This window comes from Callithrix jacchus, chromosome 1, assembly GCF_049354715.1.
Source record: "Callithrix jacchus isolate 240 chromosome 1, calJac240_pri, whole genome shotgun sequence".
Classification (NCBI taxonomy): domain Eukaryota; kingdom Metazoa; phylum Chordata; class Mammalia; order Primates; family Cebidae; genus Callithrix; species Callithrix jacchus.
Window position 1 is genome coordinate 158,780,343 of NC_133502.1, and position 27,268 is coordinate 158,807,610.

Genomic DNA, 27,268 nt, shown 5'->3' on the forward strand with positions numbered 1-27,268 from the left:
CTCTACTAAAAATACAAAAAAATTAGCTGGGTGTGGTGGTGCGCGCCTATAGTTCCAGCTACTCGGGAGGCTGAGGCAGGAGAATTGCTTGAACCCAGGAGGCAGAGGTTGCAGTGAGCTGAGTTCATGTCACTGCACTCCAGCCTGGCACCTGGTGATGGAGTGAGACTCTGTCTCAAAAAAAAAAAAAAAAAAAACATTTTGAGGAAATAAAGCAAGATACATATAAGCCTGGTCCCAGATTGCATATACCTATCTTATGATAATTCTTTGACTGCATAGTCAGAAAATAATGGGACATACAAAACATTTAACAGTTAACTAAATACCTTTTTTTTGAGACAGGGTTTTCACTCCTGTCACCCAGACTAGAGTGCAATGGTGCCATATCGGCTCACTGCAACCTCTGCCTCCTGGGCTCAAGGAATCCTCCTGCCTAAGCCTCCTGAATAGCTGGGACTACAGGCACATGCCATCATGCCTGGATAATTTTTGTATTTTTTATAGAGACAGGGTCTTCTTACTATGTTGTCCAGGCTGGTCTTGAACTCCTGAGCTCAAGTGATCCACCCTCCTTGGCCTCCCAAAGTGCTGGGATTACAGGTGTGCGCTACCACACCCAGCCAAAACCTACCTTTAAATGCCATTATAACAATAAAAAATAGTTTCTGCAAAACTGAATGACAACATTGTGTAATGTAAAATAGGTCTTTTAAGTTTCAAGTTTGGTGATATGATAATGCTTTCAACAAAACTTACTGATTACCTAGCTCTCCCGCTAAAGTAAACAGAGACCTAGGTGCTGCAGAGGGGATTTTTAATACTACAAACCAAGAGTTGTCTCAAGAATAAGTTGATTACTAGCTAAACTGCTCTGAGCTTTTTTCAAGCCAGATTTGCATATAGGAACTTGGCATCTCAATGCCAAGGTATATGAGCCCATTGTTTGAGGAAATCCTGGCTTTGCATGCCTAAATCTTTGTGGTTACCTCTCCATGGTGACTGGTGGACTTCCCTGTTGCAGAATATGATTACCAGGAAGTTGAACCCCAGGTTTAAACGGTCATTTGAAGTCACAGTATCTGTCTTGTGGTTTGCAAACTTACTTTCTCTTCCTTACATGGCTTTGATGTTTCTTATTTGAGATTTATTTTGTTATTTTTTTTCTTTGAGACAGTCTCACTCTTGCCACCTAGGCTGGAGTGCAGTGGCGCAATCTCAGCTCTCTGCAACCTCTGCCTCTCTGGTTCAAGCAACTGTCTTGCCTCAGCTTCCCAAGTAGCTGGAATAACAGGCACCCACCACCATGCTCAGCTAATTTGTATTTTTAGTAGAGCCAGGGTTTCACCATGTTGGCCGAACCAGTGTTGAATTCCTGACCTCAAATGATCCACCCACCTTGGCCTCCCAAAGTGTTAGGATTACAGGTTTGAGCCACTGGACCTGGCTTATTTGCTTTTTAAAATTCTAAGTTGCCTTAAATATTTCTTGGAAAATAGCAGAGTACAAGGAAACAAAGTGTAATAGAATCTTTTGGGACCAAAGTCAGTGAAACAAATTTGTGCTAATACTGAAGGTATCCCCAAGTATGCTGGAAAAACAAGTTAATTCTAGTTAAACAATTGGTTCACTTACCTCTAGTTCATAGCCAGGTTCACACTGATAAATAATTGTGCTTTCAAAGCTGTATTTGCTGCCAACCACAAATCCATGTTCTGGACTTTCAGGTTTCCCACAAGAAACTGGACTGCAGGATTCATCAGAAAATGGTGGCTCCCAGGTTCCATCAAGCTAAGTAACAAATAACAAAATGTAAGTTACATTTAGAAGTTAATACATATGAATGAAGAAATTTGCAAATATTGGTTACTTGCAGAATAATCTCCAAAATGATAGTCAAAAGCATCTAGAGTTTGGTCCTACTTTTGCTACTTATTATCTGTGGCCTTAAAAAACACATTTTAATTATTAGGTGGCCTTAATAGTCACCCATAGACAATTTTAGACATTTCTTAAGCCCATAAAACAAGCATTTTCTTCCTAATAGAATCTATTCAGAAAACACAAACAACAAGAAACCGTATGTTTTCATTATAATGCATGAGGACTGGATGTTAATACAAATATTCTATGACTTCTATAAATGCACTCAAATTTCACATGATTCTATGTTTTATAATAAAGTTTATGAGAAACAGCAAATTTTAGGCATACTACTCAAAGTTTAAAGTTTAAGAAAATCAGCTTCCTTTTCTACATTCCAACATAAATTCTTGAAAACATTTTATCACATATTTTTAAAGGGATCATGTAGAAAACAATTATATATATGTATATAAAATTTTATATCTACATAAACATTAATAAAGAATTTTATAAATAATAAATGATTAAAATAAAAATAACCAAAATAAATTCCAGATATAGCAAAAGAAAACAATAACATGTGGTTCTTAACAGTTACTAATGTTATAATACCCAGAAAGATTTCTGCAAAAAAAAATTATTAAGGCATTAATTACAGTATTGAAAAATTAAATGCAACATATATACTAGGAAAATGGTTAATCTTATAAATGTTAAGTTATATATATAATATATATCACATATAATATACAGATACATGTCATATATAATATACATATATAATATATATATAAAAGAGTTTACACTTTTCAGCCTGTTAGTTGGGTAAGGTGAGGCATACACAGATATATTTCTTGAAGGTATATCTCTTGAAGATTGTTATTCTGTTGCTAATGTTTTTGTTTTCTTTGAGGAAATACATATAAATTGGATAACAGTTTTAAACAGGATTTGAGGCTAAACCATCATTCTACATATAAATCAAAAGTAATTTTGTATATATGTCTGCATCATGGTTAACCATTTTCTTAGTATATGTGTTGCATTTCGTTTTTCAATACTGCAAGTAATACTTTAATACATTTTTTTTTTTTTTTGCAGAAATCTTTCTGGGTATTATAACACCAGTAACTGTTAAAAGCTACATATTATTGTTTTCTTTTGCTATATCTGGAATTTGCTTTGGTTATTTTTACTTTTAATCATTTATTAATTATTTTTATCTAGAGATTTGTGATGACTCCTTTATCAGAATCTGCTTCTGACTCATTACTTCTGTTTCATTCAATTTTACTCCTATGTAATTTTACATGAATACCACACTAAGAGTTTTGTAATTCTGTGATATGTTTTAGTGTCTGGAGACACTGGTCCTCTTTCAGAATTCATTTTTCAAAATTTATATTGATCTCCTTATTGATTTGTTTCTTTTGTGAACTACAGAATCATTTTGTCACATTACAATAAAATATTCCTAGGCACTGAACATAGTTTTACACAATTTATGCTTTTAAATACTTAAAATGGGTCTATTCTACTTTTCAGACTAAAAATTTAAACCAAAACCCAGTTGAGCAAAATAAGAGGGGTCATACTATATGTGAAGAAGCTAATGAAGGTTGTCAGAAGTAAATTATTGACTTAAAAAGAGCTTAGTATCTTTTTTAGCCACTATCAGACAGTCCTCCAGGGCTCATAGGGGGACCACCCAGTTGTCTACACACCCAACCTGGAGAACATCAATTTGATATTCTTAATTATGGCAGAACTTTGTGTCAGACAGCTCAGAGTCTTAGACAAAGTTTCCTCTTTTTTTTTTTTTTTTTGAGACGGAGTTTCGCTCTTGTTACCCAGGCTGGAGTGCAATGGCACGATCTCGGCTCACCGCAACCTCCGCCTCCTGGGTTCAGGCAATTCTCCTGCCTCAGCCTCCTGAGTAGCTGGGATTACAGGCACGCGCCACCATGCCCAGCTAATTTTTTGTATTTTTAGTAGAGACGGGGTTTCACCATGTTAACTAGGATGGTCTCGATATATTGACCTCGTGATCCACCCGCCTCAGCCTCCCAAAGTGCTGGGATTACAGGCTTGAGCCCAAAGTTTCCTCTTAAACTTCTTCAGCACTGTGTCTAAAACAGACCATCTGGAACCATACAAATTTTGAGGGCATGGTAACTTTGGCAGTCATTTGACTTGTTCCCCATAATGTTGCTGCTTTTAGGTTTGGCATTGACAAATCATTGAGAATGCATGATTCATAAATGGAAAACTGGGAGAAGGGAATTGTTCTTGAGGCCCTACTATATGTCAGGCAAGTACTAGCCATTTTATTAAATTAATTTAATCCTTTCAATTATCACAGATTTACAAAGAAAGAAAATAAGCTGGAGGAATATAAGTTTATAGAGCCTATAAATATTTGAGATGGAATTTAAATAAAAAAGTATGCTTGAAGTGAAAGTCTGCTATACTATGCCACATTCCTCTGCTTTCAGTCCCTCCACACCGATCCCAACTCCAACGTGCATTGATGACATATTTTAATTTTGTTTCCCTGGTATATCTTATGGAAGTTAGGAGAAGGGGCTGTGCTAGGGAAGTCTGCTATTTATGATGCCGATTCCCATTTTTAAACTAAAAGTGCAAAAGTTGGGTAAAATGCTAAAATATCTATAACAAGATCCTCATAACAAATGAATCATAAATCTTATGTGCAAAAGAATGTCTATGCATAGAAATAAGCCATGGCCCAGTATGACTGCAGTTTTAGTGGGAAGACCAAAGGTTGCAGAAGCAGGCACTTTCCTCCACTATTTACCTAGTTTCTCACCAACAATACAAGATATATGTTATTACACACTTTTATTTTCAGATAAGGAAACCAATGCTCAAAAATTTTAAGGAACTTTCTTAAAATTACTACTTGCAAGTAGCAAATAGAGGAGAGAGGATTTGACACCAATTATCTGTCTGCTTCTGCAAACTTTTACCTTTCCACTAAAACTGAAAACATTGGGCATAGCCCGTGGCTGATTTATACACAAAGACCCTCTTTTAAGAATAAGATTTGTGATCAATTTTTTATAAATATATTGTTACAGACATCTTAATATTTTACCTAACCTTTGCACTTTCTTAAAGTGGGAATATGGCAGAAAAAAGGTACATTTTATTATATTTCTTCCAAGAAATTTCTCAAATCCTTGGACATGAATGAGAGCTTGAGATTTTATTTTTCTTTTGGGGATTACTATTACAGATACTGCTTGCTTGGCAATATTGTATATATAGGAGTTACACATTCTAATTAAGACAGAATCTTACCTGACATACTGATATGTTAACTCCCTCAAAGGTATAACCTTCTTCACATGACACAGAGACTTGCCTATTCACACTGAAATCATCCCCATGAACAAGTATACGAGTTATGTTTTCTGGCAGAGGACATTTTTTAGGACTGCAGGAGATACTCTCGGGGAACCAGCGACCATCTTTCTGACAGGTGAATGTATCTATATCTGTATCCATTGTATAACCTTCCAGACATCTGCAAGGGAAATACAAAAATGAGTGCCTTTAAAAAAGTAGTTTTTTAAGTTTCTGACCGATTCTTTGATTTAGGAAGTTGTTACAAGGCTCAATAGACATTTTGCGCAAGATATCAAAATTGATTCTACTGTCAGATGCATGGCATTGCCATGCAAAAACACCAGTAAAACAATAGCAACCAGTTAAGCTGGGTGTGGTGGCTCACACCTGTTATCCCTGCACTTTGGGAGGCTAAGGTAGGAGGATCACTTGAGTCCAGGAATTTGAGACCAGGCTGCACAACATAGTGAGACTTCGTCTTTATAAAAAATAAACAAAATTAGCTAGGCATGGTGGCATATGCCTGTAGTCTCAGCTACTTGGGAGGCAGAAGTGAGAGGATTGCTAGATCCTAGGAGGTTGAGGCTGCAGTGAGCCAAGAACGTGCCACTGCATTCCAGCCTGGGTGACGGAGTGAGACTTTGACTCAAAAAACAGAAATCAGTAATAACCAGATCAGTTCTCAGTTATCCACATGATAGGTTAGCCAAGACTAAAATTACTTTAAGTGTTTTTGATGTTATTTACCTTACTGTGGATAATATTATTGAATTCACTTTTATTCTGTAAACCGCTAACAGTTCAGGAAATTCTAGGCAAAGTCCAAAATGAACTCAGATACTAGTAGGAATACAGCATAGTTAATATTTATTATCACTATCTACTTTGTGCCAAGTACTGTTCTAGGTCCTTTATATACAATATTTCTTTTAATCCTGATTATTTGGCAGGATCATGACCTGAATTCTTCAGTTTTTTGCCTTATATCCCCAACATTTGCATGTGTAAATATAACCACAAAGTTATAATTATAAAGAACTTTACTATCATGATGTTCATAAAACAGCTTCATGATTCCTGAGCTGTTCAAACTAGCTAGAAGATCTTGCTGTTTCACAAAGCTCAACAGAATATGATAGTCATGATAATTACATTATAAACATGTCTGAAAAAAGTATTGATTTATTTTTATAGTTGGTGGATTTCTCCATAATTGTGCATAGAATAAAGCCAAACGTTAAAAACACTAGTGTTTGGAGAGCAGCTCAGAGATGATGTTTTCTTCCTAATTATCAAGATAATTTTTGATCTATCATATTTCATTTTATAATCTTCCTGCCTGAATCCCTTGGCGACTCTAGAGCCATGGTCTTACCTGAGTTTCACTTTACTTTCATAGGTGTGCACCTCTCCAGTTGCTACTGCATTGGTGACAGATGGTGGGGGCCCACAGGACAAGGGCTCACAGACTGGATAAGGCTGGCTCCATACCCCTTTCTCTGTACAAATCAGATCTGAACTGCCTTGTATGACATACCCAGACCTGCAGCTGTAAGTGATCACATTTTCCTTCCAAGAGCTGCTCTCACTGATGAATGCATTTGGTATCATTGGAAGAGAACCACAAGAAGTGTGTTCACAGTGGGGAAACCCAGAGCTCCACTGGCCATTGGCTTCACAGGTGATTTCAGAAAGTCCTAGGAGCTTGAGGCCTTTGAAGCACTGAATCCGGGCTGCCTTTCCACAGTCAAAATCTGTCCCATTGACAGTTCCATATTGAATTACAGGTGTGGAGCACCTGCAAGGCAGGCAGGAAGGTGAGGGGCCACTCCAGGAGCCATTGGAGAGACACCTTCTTGAAGAATTTCCATGGAGCTTATAACCAGGAAAGCACTGATACTGTATATGGCCCCCATGAATAAAAGAAAAACCATTAGGGAAGCCATGGGCAAGATCTTCAGGAGGTTCACAGTTGACTGGTTTACAGAGAGGAATCTCTGCATTCCAGTTGCCATCTGACTGACAGGTGAGTTTTGGAGCACCGTGCAACATGTAGCCCTCATGACAGTGGAATGCCACTTCCTTCATGAAGCCATAGTCCAGGCCTTCCATCACCCCATCTGCCAATTGTGGTGGGGTGGCACATCTGACAGGTACACAGTTGGGAGTGGCTCCACTCCAACTTCCATTGGCAAGACAAACCCTGCTTCTGGCTCCCTCAAGCAGGAACCCTTCATTGCAGGTGTATTCAATCTCTTTTTGGAATGTGTACTCGTCTCCTCTGACCTGGCAATTGGCTGAGACTGGGGGTGAACCGCAGTCCACAGGAATGCAAACGGGCTCATCCTCATCCCAGTTTTTGTTATCTTGGCATGTTCTTCTCTCAGTGCCATTCAGCACATATCCGGGGTCACACTCATAGTACAATGTGCTCAGGTATGTGTAGTTGCTTCCTTTAATGGATCCATTCATGACTGGATTTGGCTTTTTGCATGAAATGACTTCACAGTGTGGGGAAGCACCACTCCAGTTTCCATTCTGTAGACAAAGCCTTAAGTCGGAGCCCACTAGAATGTGTCCAGGTTTACAGCTGTACTGCACAGCACTTCCCATGCTAGTCTCTGTAAAACGTAAAATGCCATTTTCAGGAGCAATAGGCAAGTCACAGTCAATTGAAATACAGGAAGGTGCACTGCCATTCCAAGTTCCATCTTCCTGGCAGATCAGCACAGGGTTCCCCAGAAGTTCATATCCTGGATTACAGGTGCATGAAACCATGGTGCCATAAAGAAAGGTTGATGAATGTGTGGCAGTAGATTCCTTTGTAATTTCCCAGGTTTTAGCCACTGCTCCCAAATGATAAGGAGGGTGAGGAGTCAGATATGAAACTTCCATCATGTCGTCTTCTTGCTCAGAATATTTCTGGCCATGTTTGACTTTAGTACAGTCTCCAAAATCTATATGAGGAGGGAGGCCACAGTCTATGGGCACACATGCTGGGACGGAACTTGACCATCCTGACTCTTCACAGATCTGCATGGCCCGACCAGTCACCTGAAACCCAGGGAAGCAGCTATAGATGATCATGGCACCATAGCTGTAATCTGAACCTTCTACAAAACCATTTTCAATGGGTGGTGGGGAATCACAGCGGATAGCATTGCAAGATGGGGCATCGACATCCCACTCACCCGTCTCTAAACAGGTCAAAGCATTGGGACCTTCGAGCCAAAAGCCTTGGTTGCAAGAGTATGTAACTGTCTGTCCATAGTGTAGATTTGTGTAAGAGAATTTCCCATTCAAAATCTCCTTGGGTTTCAGGCACTCAATGGGTTTACATGTTGGTTTTCCTCCAAGCCAGTGACCATTTTCTCCACAAAGGGTGGTAGCATTTCCCACCAATTCAAAGCCTGGCTTGCAGGTATAGAGAGCTGTACTGAGATAGGTAATACCTTGCACATCAAGGATTCCATTGGGGATTTCCTCAGGTTGAGGACACTCTATTGGAACACATTCTGGCAGTGGAGAACTCCAGGTGCCATCAGGTTGGCAGAGGGTGGTAGAATTTCCTCTTAGAAAAAACCCATTGACACAAGAATACTTGGCAGTACTTCCAAAATGAAGATCAGAAGGAGAAGTGGGGACACCAAAGGAAATTAGGGGAGGTGGGGTACAAAGAACTGTCTTACAAACAGGGAAAGAGTCATTCCATTGCTGGGATGGCAAGCATTTCAGGACGGAGGGGCCTTGTAGGACATGCCCTTCTTTACAGGAAAATACTACAACTCCTACCTCGGTGGTCACCTCCTTCAATACTAGCTGGTTTTCCAAGAAGGGTGGCTCTGGGCACTTGGCAGGCATGCACTTTGGGTTTGGCTTTTTATTCCATTTGCCAGATTTCTGACATGTCCAAGAACTGTCACCAACAAGCTCATAACCCTCATTACAGAAAAACTGAACCTTGGACCCTACTTCAAAATTTTCTCCTTTCATGAAGCCATTCTGGATGGGGGGAGGTTTTCCACAGTTGAGAGGAACGCACATCACAGGGGATTCACTGTGCCAGTGGCGATTGGCTTGGCAGACAAATAGGAGACTTCCAACCGACATATAGCCAGGGTTACACTGATACCTCGCTTCACTCTCAAAGATCCTGCCAGTTGTATGCTGTGCAGTAGGAAGAAAGCAAGTCAGTCAGATTTGTACAACAGATGATGGAGTTAACTAAATCCTTGGATACTGAAAAAGAACTAAACTAAAGGGCCTACATTAAAATGAATCAATCAGGATATAAGCAAATAATGATTTATGCCATAGCTTTTCCAATAGGCCCATTCTATTTTTTTAATAAGTGAAAATGACAGTAGAAAGTCGAATTAGTCTGGGCATGATGGCTCATACCTACCATCCCAGCATTCTTGGAGACCATGGTGGGAGGATCATTTGAGGTCAGGAGTTTGAGACCAGCCTGGTCAACATGGTGAAATCCCTACAAAAATTAGCTAGGCATGGTGGTGTGTGACTGTAATCCTAGATATTTGGCAGGCTGAGGCAGGAGAATTGCTTGAACCCAGGAGGCAAAAGTTGCAGTGAGCCAAGATTGTGCCACCGCACTCCAGCCTGGGAGACAGAGCAAGACTTCATCAGAAAGGAAGGAAAAGAAAGGGAGAGAAAAGGAAAGGGAATGGGAAAGGAAAAGGGAAAGGGAGAGGAAGGAAAAGGGAGAGAAAGTAGAAGGGAAAAAGAAAGGAAGGAAAAGAAAGAATGACAAATTAAGTAATCCCCACTGCAGAAATGTTTACTACATGTTGAGCCCATAACAAGTAAAAGATCAGTTGTCGTCTACATATTGGTTGATGAACTGATGAGGCAATATTAAAAATGATAAGTTAGTAAGTTCAAAAAAATCTTTCTGCCCAAAGACATGCTAATAAAGAAGCATATAAACAATGAATGTGTATTTGTTATGCTGTTAGATCATAAATAGGCAAATAAAATGTTTTTATGGGTATGTCCTAAGAATACTACCAAAGTTTTGTTTATATTCTTACTACATTTAAAAAAAAATGCTGCTATAACACAACAGAAAGTAAAAAAACAACATTCTGTCTTTTAAAACAAAAAATATTCATGATCTCAAAATTCAAATGCATGTAATACAACAGGTCATAAACAAAATTAATCATTGTATTTATGTATTGCTTGTGTGTCTCCCATGCATGAAAACACCGTGCAATACAAATCTGATCTTCGTTGTTAAATGCCAGGTTGCTGATTCTCAGAACTGTACCTGGTACGAAGTAGAAGCTCTAGAAATATTTATTAATCAATGAACACCTCTTTACTTGTACTCTATACTCCCTTCCAATGAAAAACTTCTAATTCTAAGCAAAAACCTTAAATAAAAGGCTGTTGCTGTTGTTTTGTTGTTATTTTGAAAATAAAGGATAAACGGTTGTACTGTGTGTATATGTGGCTTTTAAAAACGTATTTAATTTGAATATGGTCACTTTCAAATAGCCCTTGATTTGGGGAAATAGATTCTCATTCCTATTTTCTTGGTAAACCTATTGAGAAGAGACACATTAGTGAGAAAGCAGGACATATTTGGGTTGGACTGAGCTCTTTTATCCATCACTAGTTTTACCAAGACAAAATTGTAAAAACTACATTATTTGGTTTATCCTATTTTTGGTTTAAACATTAAAAAGTTATAATAATTTCTCTGGGTTCCATTCAGACCTTGCTTTCCATAAAACGAAGCATATATCCTGAAAAACTTCTATAAAACAAAAGAATATAAAATTGGTTTATTCTAACTTATTTAGGGCTAAGCTGTCGCCACAAATACCTATATGCTAGGAAAATGCAGAAAGTTATCTATTAAAGATTCATAATCATCTTAATTTTTTTCCAGTTTTCACTACCTGTAGAATTTAGCCATTTCTGTTTTTCAGTAATTAATTTGTTCATTGCCCCTGCTTCTGAATAGTGGGTTAGTCACAATGGGCTGACCCTGTCAGTGATGAAAGCCACAGACTATTCGCTAATTAGTCTCTGACCTCCAGAAAGTGATTGATTCACAACCTTAGGCAGATGAATTAATTCATCAAGAGATGAGTTAATTATGAAAATGTTAAAAGGATTATCATGATTCTTCATTAGTGATAATGGTAAATTTCAGTTTCCATGCCTTAGTGAACTTGGCAGATTTTGGACTCAATTATCTATTTTGTTTATTTATGTATTGATGGGCCCTGTAAGTGACAAAAGCCCTGGACCATTTGCTAACTAGTCTCTTACCTCCAGAAAGCCATTCTCAATCTTAGGCGGCTCACCACAAGATACTGGGTGACAAGTGGGTATGGGGCTACTCCACTGCCCTGTGGCTTCACAGGTGCTCTTCTTTTCCCCTTTGATGTAGAATCCCTTGTTGCAGCTGTAAGCCACCATGGCTCCAAAACTGTAGTTTGATCCACTTGCATAGCCATTCATGATGCTTGGTGGCTCTCCACACCGCACAGGGATGCACTGGATGGACATGGGGGAAGGGTTCCACTGCCCACCTCTCATACATTCAATCTTTGCTGAGGTATTCAGTATGAAGCCTTCTGTGCATTTAAAGCTCACAACTGAGCCAGCTGCAAATTTTGATTTGCTCACAGATTCCAAGATGCTGTAGGAAACCGACGGAGGTTTTTCGCAGAAATGAGCTATACAACGGGGCATGTCTTGACCCTCTGGGGGAACCCATTTGCCCTGGGCATTGCAGAGGAGCTGGGAATTGTCTGCTAGGCTGTAACCATCAGAGCAGTAGTAGAATGCAATGTCTCCAAAGAGCCGATGGGCTGTCTCTGGAGAGGCATGGTCCACGTTGGGTGGCTCATCACAGGAGACAGCCAAGCACTGCTGGTCACTGCCACTCCACTTGCCGTTGGCCAGGCATTCAATGGTGTTAGGTCCAGCAAGAGTATAGCTATGAGATTGGGAAGAAAGAAATAATAACTAAGTATAATATTTGAGAAAAAGTGTTTCTTCTTATTCTATTTTTTAATCTTTCCCACTATGACTTTATATTTATCATTAAAATAATATTTACTCTTTGAATATTAAGCTGATTGATTAAATGACTTTTAATCAAGATATGTCAATACATTATGATGTAATATTAATGTTTGTTTGGAAACAAACATTAATTTTATTTTTTAAAATCTTTCCAATAATGACTTTATCTTTAAAATAATTTTGACTCAAAATATTGAGTTTATTGATCAAATGACTTTCATTTGAGATATGTCAATACATTGTGATATTAACATTTGTTCAGAAAGGGAAATGGATTTAAGATTTTTGCCATTTAAGGAACTCTAATAATTGATACACATTTAAAAAATAAAACTGGGGTAAGCTATACAGTACTGTTTGACTCAATTTAAAATTGGAATTCCATCTGCCTTTAAATTATTTTAGTTTGTTGATGTTAGCACGTCTTTATTGTTGGTTCTTAAGCTGCAGCTTACAATGCCATATTTAGCCTACATATAGCTTATTGTTATGCACTGACATCTAGAGAACTTTAAAACAGTGATTATAATTTCAGTTACCAATGTCTCCTAAACCTTTGCCTCATGTGGTTTGAGTTAAAAGGTGTCTTCTGTATATGGCTCTGCTATTCAATCAGTATGAATAAATTTTTCTAATTCCCAGTCTTTCCTTATGCACAAGGTGTTTGCCCATATATAATGATAGATTGATGACATACTAAAATCTAAAATTACTTTCAAGTGCTCTGTCAATGAAATAGAACAAAAGATTAGAATGTGCAGTATTAGAATAATTATATTTGAGTCATGCTCATTTTCATTATTGCTCTCTTATTGAACAGAGAACATTGACAGAGTTTTGAAAGAATCTGTAACATCTGATTAGTCTGTCATTTGATACTAATGAAGGTAAGGGAACTAAAATAATTGAGTATCTAATTTAATTCTGCTTAGACATACTGATTTCTTCATTGTAAGAAAATAAAGTGAATGGTGGTTCAGACAGGCTTAGAAACTTGCCTGAAGTCACCCAGCTGTAAGCAGCAGAGCTGGGATCGGAATTTGGTTGATCAGATTCCAACACCTACACCTCTTCCACGACACTGCTCTGTGTCTCTCTCTCTCTCTGTTTTGTAAGTGAAACAGGTTAGATCATACTTTCTGGGTGTCCTGGCCAAATTGTATTGTAGTATCACTAATACAAATTATTTGACCCACCCATTAGGAAAGATTGAGTCATTAGTTACCAAATATTTATCCTGAGATCTCTTTTAGTTTTATAAAGCATCAGCTACTATAGAGAGGTTGGAACTCCTTCATCCTAACTGGCAATATTTATGAAATCTATAGGAGACAGAGAGATAAGGAAGAAAAATAACAGTGTATCAACAGAGCTATATGCATCCACCTTACCTATGTTCGTACATCATGCTATGGATGGAAGTGGCCTCAAAATGAATACTCATAGACATTCCCAATAGTTGAGTGCAGTCTCCATTTAGGGCCAGCTGCATTTCATTGCTTTAGATAGGCTCAGTTCTTTGTATGAAGTTCTGAACTTAGCTTGTAGATGGCTTCTATCTTAGAGAATTCAGGAAGACAATATACTAAGAGCATAATTATTAAAAAATCTATCCTGGTCTGAGTACCTACATTCTACGATTATTATGTACGAGGTGCTTTCGGTAGCAGTTCCCTTTGTTGAGGCTTCTGATGTTTTATAGCACAATTTGCATCATGTGCACACTTTGAACCATGCATGCATCATCATTTTCATGGATTCCTTGATGTTGCTAGCATATTTCATTGGCTGAAGTTCACAGACATGGCCTTAGCCATTTATGAGGGTCCATTGTGCCATCTATAAAATTCTTCCTTTATTTCATGGGATCGGCTGCTTTGAGGGAGAAGTATCTACCTCTAGGATCTTTCTGACTCCTCAAAGTCTCTTGAAAACACAAGCATTTGTGTTTTGTAATTTGGCAGCATTTTGTTGGGCCTCTGACCCCTGAGCTTCTGGAAAATCTCCACCAACTACTTCTCTCTAATGGAATATTACAACAAAGCTGTTCTAAGATTTAATGGAAGATTACCACTAAATACGTAATATTTGAATAAATGAATCTAACGTATGCATTTTGACACTACCCATAATTTCTTTGGACCTACAATAGCTTTTGATCTGACCTAAGATCTTGACTTTTCTTTATGACTCTCAGTTAATATTTACTTCTTCATTAAATAATTCTTAAGAGCCCTGTTATGTGCCAGAGTTACTTCCTTAGTGCACAGGTGCAAAGCCAAGAATGAATTTACTTGTTTACATTTCTGTTGTTCTCTTCAGCCCATCAACTACCTGGTGTGTCGTAGGTCCCTTCACATCTGTAGTAGTTGCTTAAAGGAGTGACTATTCTACCTGAAGAATGGGAAGGGGAGGAAAGGCCTCACAAATAAAATGGCTCTTGAAGGGAGTCATGAGGGAACAGAAGCAGAATCATTCAAGACAGAAAAGTAGCATTAGCCAATGGTGGTGTGATACCTCAAGGGAACATACTAGGATTTTACAAATAATTAGGAATGGCATACAAGCCCTTGGAAAGGGAGTGGTAAAAACTAGGATCTTGTGTATTTTTTGACTGGGTTACTGTCTTGTTTGATGGATGAAGAGGTGGCAAAGAATAGATAAACTCTGTCACATCACAAGAAATACATATTTTATCTTTGTCCCCAGTACCTGACACTGAGGTCCTAAAGCCTTCATAATTTCCTGAGTGATAGGTATGCCAGTGCTTTAGATAACTAGATAAATTATCTCATGAAAATGAGGATAGGAGTTTATTAAAAATAAGTATCTTCTAAAATAGATCAGTTAGTCTTTTAAGATGCTAAAGGCCAGGCATGGGGGCTCATGCCTGTAATCCCAGAACCTTGAGAGGCCAAGGTGGGTGGATCACCTCAGGTCAGGCATTTGAGACCAGCCGGGCCAATACTGTAAAACCCTGCCTCTACTAAAAAATACAAAAATTAGCCGAGCATGGTGGCAGGCACCTGTAAACCCAGCTACTTGGGAGGCTGAGGCAGCAAAATTGCTTGAACCCTGGAGGTGGAGGTTGTGGTGAGCCAAGATCACACCATTCTACTCCAGCCTGGGCAACAGAGTGAGACTTTGTCTCAAAAGAAAAGAAAAGGAAAAGATGCTAAAGAAGGGTATAGTTTACAAATAACAAAAAAGGAGAAATCAATTATTAGATATGGTGAAGATAGCACTATAACTGGTCTCTGATAAAATTGCTACACTATTTCATGATATTAGAAGTCTGAATGTGTGTTAAAATTTACAGAGGACATATTTTACCCACTTACTTTATTAAAGAATCACTTAGAGAAAGAAAGTTTTGTGCAAAGAATGAGATATGCTCTTTAAATGTTGCCTACAAAAGGAGAAAAAATTGGAACTGGCATAGGTCTAAAAGGATGGAGTACTTGATAAAATTCTGCGTAACATTTGGTATTCTCATTCAAGAGGCACTGGGGACACTCTTGCAGACATTTACTAAAAACCATGCCATACATATAATAAAACAAATTGCTTTAGTCTATACTCCCATGAAAAAATAGCCCATCAATATCACAGTGATGCTTTAGAAGAACACATCTTAGGATAAACTGGCTGGAACAAATTTGCATTTTTTCTGGAATCATAACAAAAAATCCATTGAAATTGGGCAGAATACTTTTCAGATGCAATTTGCAGTGATTTGATTGACACACTGGGTGGAAGCTTACTAATGAGCATGTGCCTGGAGAGCTTTATTAGAGAGCTCCCAAATGCATTATTAGCTCTTCTGTTTTAGCAGAAGTCTTAAAACGGCAGCCTACTAGATATTTAAACAGCTGCAATTCAATGAGAACAATAGGAAGTATAAATCTGCATCAGTAATTATGTTTTCAATTAATAATAATAATCAAAGATTTATGTCTGAACATATCCAATAATTACATTTAGAAGTTTATATTTGAGAATAATCAAAAGGGCAAATTTAACTAGGATTTTAGGGTGGTAATGACCCTTTCTTCCCTCTGAATTTCTCACCACGGAGTATAAACATGAAAAGGAAAAGGAAAATGAGGAACAAATGATCAATTATGCATTTGAGCAAACAGCTGAACACCCCCTATGTTTGAGAGTTTGGATAAAAGGTTTAAAAAAGATAAATGTTTAGATAAATGATGAATCTGGAAGGCCAAGTTTAGAGAAGGACACAGAAATGAGACTTCTTGCTTCTTTCTTTCCCTGCATTCATTATATCACTTAAGTCTCCTAAAGTCTCTGCCTTTTTGTCCTAAACTTGAGAGTGGATCTTGCCCTTATAATTCAAGGAAAGGTCCAGGAAAAGCACAACACTGGTATAGGAGGGAAATAGTTAGACAGATGCAAAAGTGTGTGCATGTACACACAGTAAGCATGTGGCTTTTATAAGGCCCAGGAGGCTTACATTGTGTGCAGGGCAATGGTCTGTGCTAGGCAGCCCCAAGGGAGGAGACAGAGTTAAGAGGGACTGGAGAAGGAAATGAACTTTAATACTCTAATAAGGCCAACAGCATCTTGGGAAGTGGAAGAAGACAGTAAGACAGGTTACATTTCACAAAGGCCATGACTTGAACACAGTGATGCCATCCTTGAATGAAACAAGACACAGAGCATGCAGACCTATGCCAATCAATTTCTTGGGGGAAAGAAATAAAAAATAAGTAAATGGTGATAAGATGAGTGCTGACTTCTTGTTCTGCCATACAATAGTCTGGAAACCTTCCCTCTATAATACTTGATGAATTATAAATTATTTTAGATGCATAGCTGAGGTGACAAGAAAGAAAATTTCCATGTTCCAGAAATGAAGAGGAAATTACAAACAGAAAAGTAAATTTGTGAATGAATGCTATGGTTAACCCTGGATTAGACAAGGAAGGGAAGTATAGAGGATAGAAAACATGCTTTGGAGTTAAAATAGAGAACAATAGCGAAGTCTGTACCTCATGTGAATTTAGAATTTACATCATTTACTTTGTATGGAAAACCTTCAAATTGATAAATTAATGTAAAATTAGGTTCTTGGCTGGTGATAGTCCTGGGACACCTGGTAGAAAAAACAATCTACATACTCAGAACATAAGGGGTTGCCCTAGATAAACAAATCCTGTTTACTATAAGGACACAATCTGAAATTAAAACACATACAAACATGTTTTTCCTCACAAATTTGTGGGCAGACAGAACAAACTGCAAGGGTAGAGCACCAATAAATGAGATAAGAGAAAAAAGTTCTAAAATACAAAAAGTTGTATGAAATAAGTATGCTGAAATAATTAAGGACAAAAGACAGACTCAAAATCCTACTAAAAGTGACTATGACCAGCTGGGTGTGGTGGCTCACGCCTGTAGTCCCAGCACTTTGGGAGGCCGAGGCAGGTAGATCACGAGGTCAAGAGATCGAGACCATCCTGGTCAACATGGTGAAACCCCGTCTCTACTAAAAATGCAAACAATCAGCTGGGCATGGTGGTGCATGCCTGTAATCCCAGCTACTCAGGAGGCTGAGGCAGGGGAATTGCCTGAACCCAGGAGGCGGAGGTTGTGGTGAGCTGAGATCGCGCCATTGCACTCCAGCCTGGGTAACAAGAGCAAAACTCCATCTCAAAAAAAAAAAAGTGACTATGAAACAAGAAATGTTTGAAAAATAAATAGAAATTCTGGAAATAAAAATATAGAACATAAAAATTAGAAACAATTAATGGATATATTCAAAAACAGACTATAGACAGAAGAAAAATTAGTGAACTGGAAGATATATATGAGGAAATTATCTAAATGTAATAACAGGTTTTGAAAGAAATGAAAATGTGACACATTAACATGAAAAATAGAATGAATAGGCCCAACATATATCTAATAAGACATCCAGAAAGAGAGAAAAGAGAAAGTAAGAAACAGAAAATATTTTCAGTGAAAATGACTAAGAATATTCTAAATTGATGAAAGATATAAATTCTCAAATGAAGAAGTACAATGACTACCAAATAAGATGAATGACAATAAATACACCATAGTCATCTCACAGCAAAACACTAAAACAACAAAGACAAGTTTTTAAAAAAGTAACCAAAGAGGAAAATGTATTACCTACACAGAAACAAGAATTTGACCAGAGTTTCTCAGTCTCAGCACTATTGACATGGTGGACCAGACAATTCTTAGTTGTGGAGAACTGTTCTGTGCATTGTAGTATGTTTAGCATTATTCCTGGGTTCTATCAGATGCTAGTAGCATCTTTCCCCCAGTTGTGAGAACCAAAAATATCTCCAGACATTGCCAAATAGCCTTGGAGGGCAATATTATCCTTGATCTAGGATCACTGAATTAGACTCATAATGGAATTCTCAATAGCAACATTAGAATCATAAGTCAATGGAATAATAGCTTCAAAATATTTATGGAAAAAATTGTCAGTGTAGATTTGTATACCCAGCTAAACTACAATTCAAGAGCAAGGGCAAAATACTATTAGTTTCTGAACAAAGACTGTAATTCATGACTCTTGTTGGAAAAGATGCAAAGAACATCTTCAGGAAGTAGAAACACTAATCCCAAATTGAAGGGGTGTGATGCAAGAAGAAATGGTGGTGAAAAAAATTAATAGACATGTAATAAATATAAATAAGCAGCGACTAATTAAAAATGACTGATATGAACAGCTATAAGATAAAAGGGAAGTAAATGTAGATAGTGATAAGACATCTAAGATGGGAGTGCTGAAAGAAGTTAATACTTTCCAAAGTCTTCAAGTTGTTCAGGAAGAAGGCAGAAATATTAAATAGAATCTTGAGGTTTGGAAAAATGTCTTAAACCTAATGGAAAAAAAAACCCTAAAGGACTCTAAAGAAAACAACTGATAAATATGGCTATACTAAAAAATTCTGTGACAAAAGATACCATAGAGTGGAAAAGAAAGCCACAGATAAGCAGAAGGTCTTTGCAACTAATGTAATAAAAAAAAAAAAAGGGATTGGTTTCCTGAAAATATAAGTCAATACGAATCTGGAGAACTTCATTCTCAGCAAACTGACACAAGAACAGAAAATGAAATACCACATATTCTTACTCATAGGCAGGTGAGGAAAAATGAGAACACATGGACACAGGGAAGGGGGTACTACACACTGGGGTCTATTGGGGGGAATAGGGAAGGGACAGTGGGTGGGGGGAGCTAGGGAGGGATAGCCTGGGGAGAAATGCCAAATGTGGGTGAAGGGGAGGAAGGCAGCAAAACACACTGCCATGTGTGTACCTATGCAACTATCTTGCACGTTCTGCACATGTACCCCAAAACCTAAAATGCAATAAAAAAAAGAAAAAGAATAACAAAATGGGAAAGAGACACAAACAATTCATCCATAGAATAAGAAATATGCACTCTCAATAACCCTTTGGAGGGTTGTACTCCCAGTTAAACTACAATTCGAAAAGTGTTTAGAATCTTACAGTAATTTTTGGAAAGAGACAACCTTAAAAAATGATGTAATTGGAAAGAAGAATCAACTGTGATAAACACCAATCTAGGCAAAGACGTGGAGCTAAGGAAGCTCTCACACATTACTTTTTAGAGTGCTAACTGGTGTATGGTCACTTCTGGGAGCACTTGGTACTATCTTGTGAAGTTAAAAAATGTGCATCTTCCATAACTGGACAATTCCAATTCCTCATGTCTAGGTCAGAGATGTTCTTTTATATGTGTGCCAGGAAACATATGCAAGAATATTTACTTCAGCACTTGTGTTCAAACAGAGTATAAATAAATTAACCCTCTACTGGTAAGGAAAAGGGTAATTTAGAGATAGCTCATTCTTATAAGAAAATACTATATGTCACTGAAAACAAATTCAGTTGATTTACATGTATCAAGAGGGATAAATGTAAAAGAAGATAAGGTTAAGTGAAAATCAAAGCTTCAAAAGGATACTTAGAATATGAAGCAACATAGACCAATATTAAAATACATAAATAAACAGGATGTTTATCGGGGAATATGTATTTAATAAAGACAAATATGCACATTTGTTACTTTGAGGAGCATAGGAGAGTGATGAGAATGGCTTCTAATTATGTCTGTAATATTGTATTTCTTTTATAAGCAGAGATCTAAGATAATGATGGCAAAAATTTAGCATGCACTTTTATCTCAGCAATGGATACATGGAGAATTTTAAATAGAATTTTCTTTCATTTTTTGCATTGCTTTCTTTTGTTTTAGACAGAGTTTCACTATTGTTGCCTAGGCTGGAGTGCAATGGCACGATCTCAGCTTACTACAATCTCTGCCTCCCAAGTTCAAGCAATTCTCCTGCCTCAGCCTCCCAAGTAGCTGGGATTACAGACATGAGCCACCATGCCCAGCTAATTTTGTCTTTCTAGTACAGTTGGGGTTTCTAGGCTGGCCAACATGGTGAAACCCTGTCTCTACTAAATATACAAAAATTAGCTGGGTGTGGTGACAGGTGCCTGTAGCCCCAGCTACTTGGGAGGCTGAGGCATAAGAATCACTTGCACCTGAGAGGTGAAGATTCAGTGAGCCAAGATCGTACCAAGACACTCCAGCCTGGGCAATGTGATAGAGCAGGAGTCTGTCTAAAAAAAAAAAAAAAAAAAAAAAAAGACAGATACAAATTTTGAAAAAAGTATAATATAAAGATATATTTCACTGCATTGCTCAATGTCCACTATTGAGGGTCTACTCTGATATACTGCTCAACTTCCAGGAAAACATTTCCACAGGAGAATATGCTCCCCCTCTGCTGGCAGGAAATAAAAGCACAAGGCTCTCTTTGGCTTTGGCTGCCAGGAAATTAAATTTTGTGTCCAGTGGAGCCCATCTCCTCAGTTGGGAGCATCCACTTCCCTGGCTCTCAATGATCCTTTCCTTCGTAGGCTCTACTCACCCTTCTTTGCAAGTGTAAGTGACGGTGTTCCTGAAAGTGAAGTTATTCCCTGTAAGGACTGCATCTTTGATGGCAGGTGGCTCTCCACAGAAGACGAGGTGACAGGCAGGTGGCGCTCTGTCCCAGCTACCAGAAGCTGTGCATTCAATGATGGAAGGGCCTTGCAAGCTACAGGAAAGAATCATGTTACTCTCAGAGGCTAGGATTTGCTGCTATACAGATAAAACAGGAACTCAGAAGAAAATAAGGGACATTTGAGGAATTTTAGTACATAAAATAGCATTTCTTCATATTAGATTGCTTTATATAAAAACAAGAGAAATCTAAACAAGCTATATACCATTTAAAACAATGAATGGGTGAAAACAATATAAAAACAGTAATCATTTGGTGTAAAGTAAAACACTGAATCTGCTTATGGGCAGTGGTGTAAGGCACTCCAGACCTGTGAAGAGCAGATTATTTGGATGAGAAGGGGTTCATTAGATTGGTTAGAATCCAAAAGGAAGAAAGACACTCACTTAAGTAGCCAGGAAATCAGGGCAACTAAGGTCAAAGGGAACTGTCCAGGCCATGAGCCTGGGCACTTGAACTATGCTGCCCCTGACTCTGACCTCTGGTCTTCCTTTGACTTAAACCTCACATCCCTGTGCCACGGCTTACCTGCTCTTCTTCTCAACCTGATTCTTATAGCCTGCTTTAATTCACTCCACTTTCTGTTCACTTGATCTGTTCCACTTCAGATCCTGTTGATCATGTTTCTAATCACAGCCTGACTTTCTCCACTGTCCCTTCTGTTTCAGCATGCATGTGCGCGCGCGCACATACACACACACACACACACACACACACACACACACACAGAGAGTTAATCTCTTACAGTATTAAGAGCCTAGCTCCTTATCTTGACATGCTTTTTCATAACATCCAATGCAATGCTGAGTATAAGCTTGGTAAGCTGTTTATTAAGAAATCCATCACAAAAGCATTTATCAGGTATTCTGTTTATGGTTCACAAACAATTTTTGCTTTCATATTTGAAGTCTGAATGCTTATAGCAATTGAACTCGGACTCCCAGAGTCACAGTCAGATTGAATATTTCCTTGGGCATTTACTGTAAGCTAGGCCTCAGGAAGCATACAGATTTGAGAATGTCCTCATATTTATAAATTTGTTTTTAGAATCAGCCAGTCAAAAACCTACTGAGTACATACAGGCACGGTGGCTCATGCCTGTAATACCAGCATTTTGAGAGGCTGAGGCAGGTGGATTGCTTGAGCTCAAGAGTTCGAGACCAGTCTGGGCAGCATGGAAAAACCCCCATCTCTACAAAATACAAAAATTAGCTGGGCATAATGAGGCACATTTGTAGTCGCTGCACTTGGGAGGCTGAAGTAGGGGGATTGCTTAAGCCTGGGAGGTGGAGACTGCAGTTAGCTGAGATCGCACCACTGCACTCTAGCCTGAGTGACACGGTGAGGCCATGTCTCAAAAAAATTCAAATAAAATAAGGAACGAGTAACACAGTATTGTAGAAAGCTTACTTGGTGTCTACAGACATTACCTGTATCCTGTATCACATGAATATGATGCAGTAGAAAGGTAGGTAAGCCCACTCAAAACATATTTTCCATTATTTATGTTTTCTGGACTAGAACACTTCACTGGTTCACACACAGGAGGGGAATGACTCCAAGAACCATTAGCAAGGCAGGATGATTCTTTATCACCAGCCAGAGTATATCCTTTATTACACCTAAAGAAGATAGAGGAAATAACAGGATATAATTTGCTTTATTTTGCATACTTTTATCTGTGCCAAAAAACTCTAAAAATATTAAGAATTTATACATATTGGAAAAGTTAATTTTTTCCCTACTATAATAACGCTTTTAAATTATTTTTTTTTCAAGATTGAATACTGTACATCTTCCCCACAGGGATATGAGATAGATTTAAGAATTTGGCATGCCTTCTGTTTGTGTCATGGGTTAGTAACTGCAAACAGGGAATCCTTGGCTTGAGAGTGGTGTGGTCTATTCTAAGTTTCTGAGACATCTAGAGTATTCATTAGTTAGGAGCATCCACTCTCAGGGTACCTCAAGCGGGTGCCGAAGGTAATAACAGGTTATTGGTCAGGGGATTTAAGGATTCTAGATATAATTACCATTAAATTATTGGATTAAGATTTGTTCACACTATATATCATTCAATTAATTACATAATCATTCAAAAACATCCTCTGGAATTACTTTCCCACCCCCTTTCTTCCAGTATTATATCACTACCAGCATGCCATCAACATCTTTGACAATATAGTTTTAATCTTACAGACTTACCTATATGTCACTTTGCTGCCAAAGGTAAATTCTAACTCCTCAATGCAACCATTTTCTGGAATAGCTGGTTTATTACAGGAAACAGCTTAACGAAGGAAAAATAAACACATGGCTTTTTTGAGACTGTGTGTGCAAAAATCTGAAATCTCAAGGAGCAGCTCCAGATCTTTTTTTGTTTCTTTGTTTTCGTTATTTTTTTGTTGTGTGTGTCAGCGGGGTCATGTTTAAACATGAGCCTATTAGCTCAGTTCAAATACAAAGAACACTGATAAAACAGAACATTTTATACATCCACACCCCTTACCTTTCTAGGATTGTCAAACATAATAAACATGGTAAATTTAATAAACATACCTTTACAATATGGTAATAGATGATTCCATTCTCCAGACTCCAAACATGTGATTTTGGTTACTCCCATCAACTGGTATCCTTCCTGGCATGAAAATGTGACTTCAGCACCTACTGTATAAATCTCACCAGAGGAGTGGCCATTTTCTGGATTTCCTGGAGGCTTACATTTTATAGGTTCTGGAAACAAACAGTTTTGGTGGAATAATAAGTGGCTTTCATACAACCATGCAACATCTCACAGCAAAAGAATTCCACTATAGTTAAGAGACCTATCCAAATTGCAAGAGAAAAACCTCTTGAAGGGCCCAGAGACACATTGGACATTAGACCAGAACATACATTTAATAAGTATTTAAGCAATAATACTTTGAAACAGCAATGCCTAACAAGATACATAATTTTTTTAGCCCCAAAGGTAGGCATTCATTGGGGTAGTGATGTTGCTGGAGCATGGCATAGAAAGGCTTTAGCCTCTTTCATCTGTTCCCTCTTCATACCCACTTTTTCAGAGCACTTGAGTTGGTGTCAAGCTGAAGGAAAGGCTGTATAAAGCAGACTGAGGAACGTTTCCAGCCTCCCTTTCCAAATAGAGTGTGGGCTTTGGGTTCTCCCTATCTACAAATTCAAGGTCAGTCACTACTTCTATAATAGGGAGAAGAGAAGGCTAAAGCAAGGTTTCGGCCAGCGTTGAGCAAGAAAAGTCAATATAATACTTTAATTCTCAAAAGGGGAAGATATATTGCATCACTCTTTTCTTTTCTTCTGGAGACAGAGTTTCACTCTTGTTGCCCAGGCTGGAGTGCAATGGCGCAATTTCAGCTCACCACAACCTCTGCCTCTTGGGTCGAGGAATTCAGCCTGCCTCAACCTCCCAGTAGCTGGGATTACAGGCATGTGCCATCATGCCTGGCTAATTTTGTATTTTTAGTAGAGATGGGGTTTCTCCATGTTGGTCAGGCTGATCTTGAACTCCCGACCTCAGGGAATCCACCCACCTCAGTCTCCCAAAGTGCTGGGATTACAGGCTTGAGCCACCATGCCCAGCCACATCAATCTTTTCAAAGGCCATTTGGGCTATATAAGTCAAGGAATTTAAATAAATTCTTAAAGTAAATGCAATTATGAGCTGATTTTGAGGAAAATAGTCAGAGGTAAACATAAAGCTATATGTCCAAAGATGTGTATTAAGCTATTTTCCATAGTGAATGTCACCTAATATTAACATAAGGAGAAAAATTACTTCGGGAAAATCCATAAAGTGAATTATAAAACAGGAATTAAAATCCTGCTCTCAAACTATTTTGCAACATCAAAAAATGTGCCTGTTATATTATTACATGAAATAACTAAAATAAAGAACTGTTTATATGGTGTGTTTATACAGATATCGAATTGTTTTCTGGGGGTTACTCCTCACAACAAATGAAGAAATACAACAATCGGTTGGGAAATGATCTAGTATTATCAAAGCTACTTCCAAATACTATAATGCAAGATATCTTGGGGAGGCAGATGTCTACCTTTTTTCAATGATGTAATTTTACGTAACCAAGGCAGAGGAGAGTTATTGATAGTGAAGATGTGATAAAGCATCTTCCTTGCTCTGATTGAGGCAGAGAGGTCACCTATTATATTTCTATATCCACTGTATTATTCTTGTACTACGTAGACATTTCAACATTCCGGCACTATAGTTGGCTCTCAGTTTGGTTTTTTCAGAAATTGGGAAGTTGGGGAAGGCACAATGTTACTTTAAAGAACTTTTAGTTGTTATAGATGTGTCTTTTATAAGACCTTCATCTTTCTTGTCTACCTACTTGCATGCCCTTTGAAGTTGAAACTATTATCTTACTTAAAAATAACATACACTTAAAATATGTACTAAAAAAAAGAATGGATGGCTGGGTGTGGTGGCTCCAGCCTGTAATCCCAGCACTTTGGGAGGCCGACATGGGTGGATCACAAGGTTAAGAGATGGAGACCATCCTGGTCAACATGGTGAAACCCCTTCTCTACTAAAAATACAAAAAATTAGCTGGGCATGGTGGTGTGTGCCTGTAATCCCAGCTACTCAGGAGGCTGAGGCAAGAGAATTGCCTGAACCCAGGAGATGGAGGTTGCGGTGAGCCGAGATCATGCCATTGCACTCCAGTCTGGGTAGCGGGAGCAAAACTCCGTCTCAAAAAAAAAGAGTGGAATTAGGAACTTCTGGTTATACATATATTAGTTACCTGCACAATTTTTCCCATCTCCTGTGTATGGTGGGATACATGAACATATGTAGGATCCATCTATATTCAGGCAAGAAGCATGCTCACTGCAATCTGATCCAACTGCACACTCGTCGACATCTAAATGAAGACAGTTTATAAATATTAAAATTGATTCCTTTTCCTTATGTATCAACATCTGTTTTTACTTTTAAATCATTACATATCATGTAATGTACAACACTTCATATATTTGTATAAAATTTAAATATAACAGTCATAATCACATTGCAGATGTACAACAAAAGCTATTTTTTCTTAGTTTATGGGTGGGCAAGTATAAGACAGGGATATATAAATATACTCTTAATATGGAGCCTAATAAAAATGTAAAACATTTTTGGCACCTCTCCATACAGCTGCTTTGTCACTATGGCTTGGTCAGAGCTTACTGGGATGAGATAAAATTAACAAAGGAATGTCTCAAGAACCTCAGGAATTTGGGGTGATTGTCTTGTACAGAACTAGAATAAACTCATATAGTAATTGTCAACAATGATCTCACCAAGGCAAGATGGTGAAATGCCATTCCAGCTCCCATTATCTGTACAGAACATCCTTGAATCACCTAACAGATAGTAGCCACTGTTGCACTGGTAGGTTACCGTGCTGCCAGCAAGAAAGTCGTCGGCCGAATGGAAGCCATTCTCCAAAGGAGGTGGCACCCCGCAGCTAATGCCTGTAAGGTGACCGGGAAGAAGACAACAGCATTAAAAGCAAAATACCCAAAGGACACTATTTATATCAAACTAGCAGTTCAGTTAAACATGACTTTTTGGCTGCATCCAAACATCAGACTGAGGGTGTCCTAGGGATAGCAGCAGCCTGAACCCTCAGCATCTAGCACATTGCCTGGCTCATACTAGGCAAGCAATTCATTTATTAAAAAAACATTTACTAACTAGGTGCTGATAGTTTGGATATTTGTCCCTGCCCAAATCTCTTGCTGAAATGTGATCCCCAGTGTGGGAGTTCGGGTCTTGTGGGAGGTGTTTGGGTCATAGGGGCAGATCCCTCATGGCTTGGTGC

The 27,268-nt window shown here is 38.2% G+C and overlaps 1 protein-coding gene across 2 annotated transcripts in view; it reads right to left on the reverse strand.

Annotated features, from left to right (window-relative positions):
* The window catches only part of SVEP1 (sushi, von Willebrand factor type A, EGF and pentraxin domain containing 1), a 210,257-nt gene that overhangs the window by 39,192 nt on the left and 143,797 nt on the right, over positions 1-27,268 (reverse strand). For both annotated transcript variants that reach the window (XM_035254401.3, XM_035254412.3), the window contains exons 31-40: positions 26,745-26,918; positions 26,201-26,320; positions 23,970-24,146; positions 23,616-23,700; positions 22,841-23,032; positions 21,276-21,443; positions 11,542-12,214; positions 6,614-9,405; positions 5,191-5,416; positions 1,636-1,791 (exon numbers count right to left, since the gene is read on the reverse strand). In XM_035254401.3, coding sequence (XP_035110292.3) covers positions 1,636-1,791; positions 5,191-5,416; positions 6,614-9,405; positions 11,542-12,214; positions 21,276-21,443; positions 22,841-23,032; positions 23,616-23,700; positions 23,970-24,146; positions 26,201-26,320; positions 26,745-26,918 — 4,763 coding nt within the window. The remainder of the gene's footprint in view (positions 1-1,635; positions 1,792-5,190; positions 5,417-6,613; positions 9,406-11,541; positions 12,215-21,275; positions 21,444-22,840; positions 23,033-23,615; positions 23,701-23,969; positions 24,147-26,200; positions 26,321-26,744; positions 26,919-27,268) is intronic.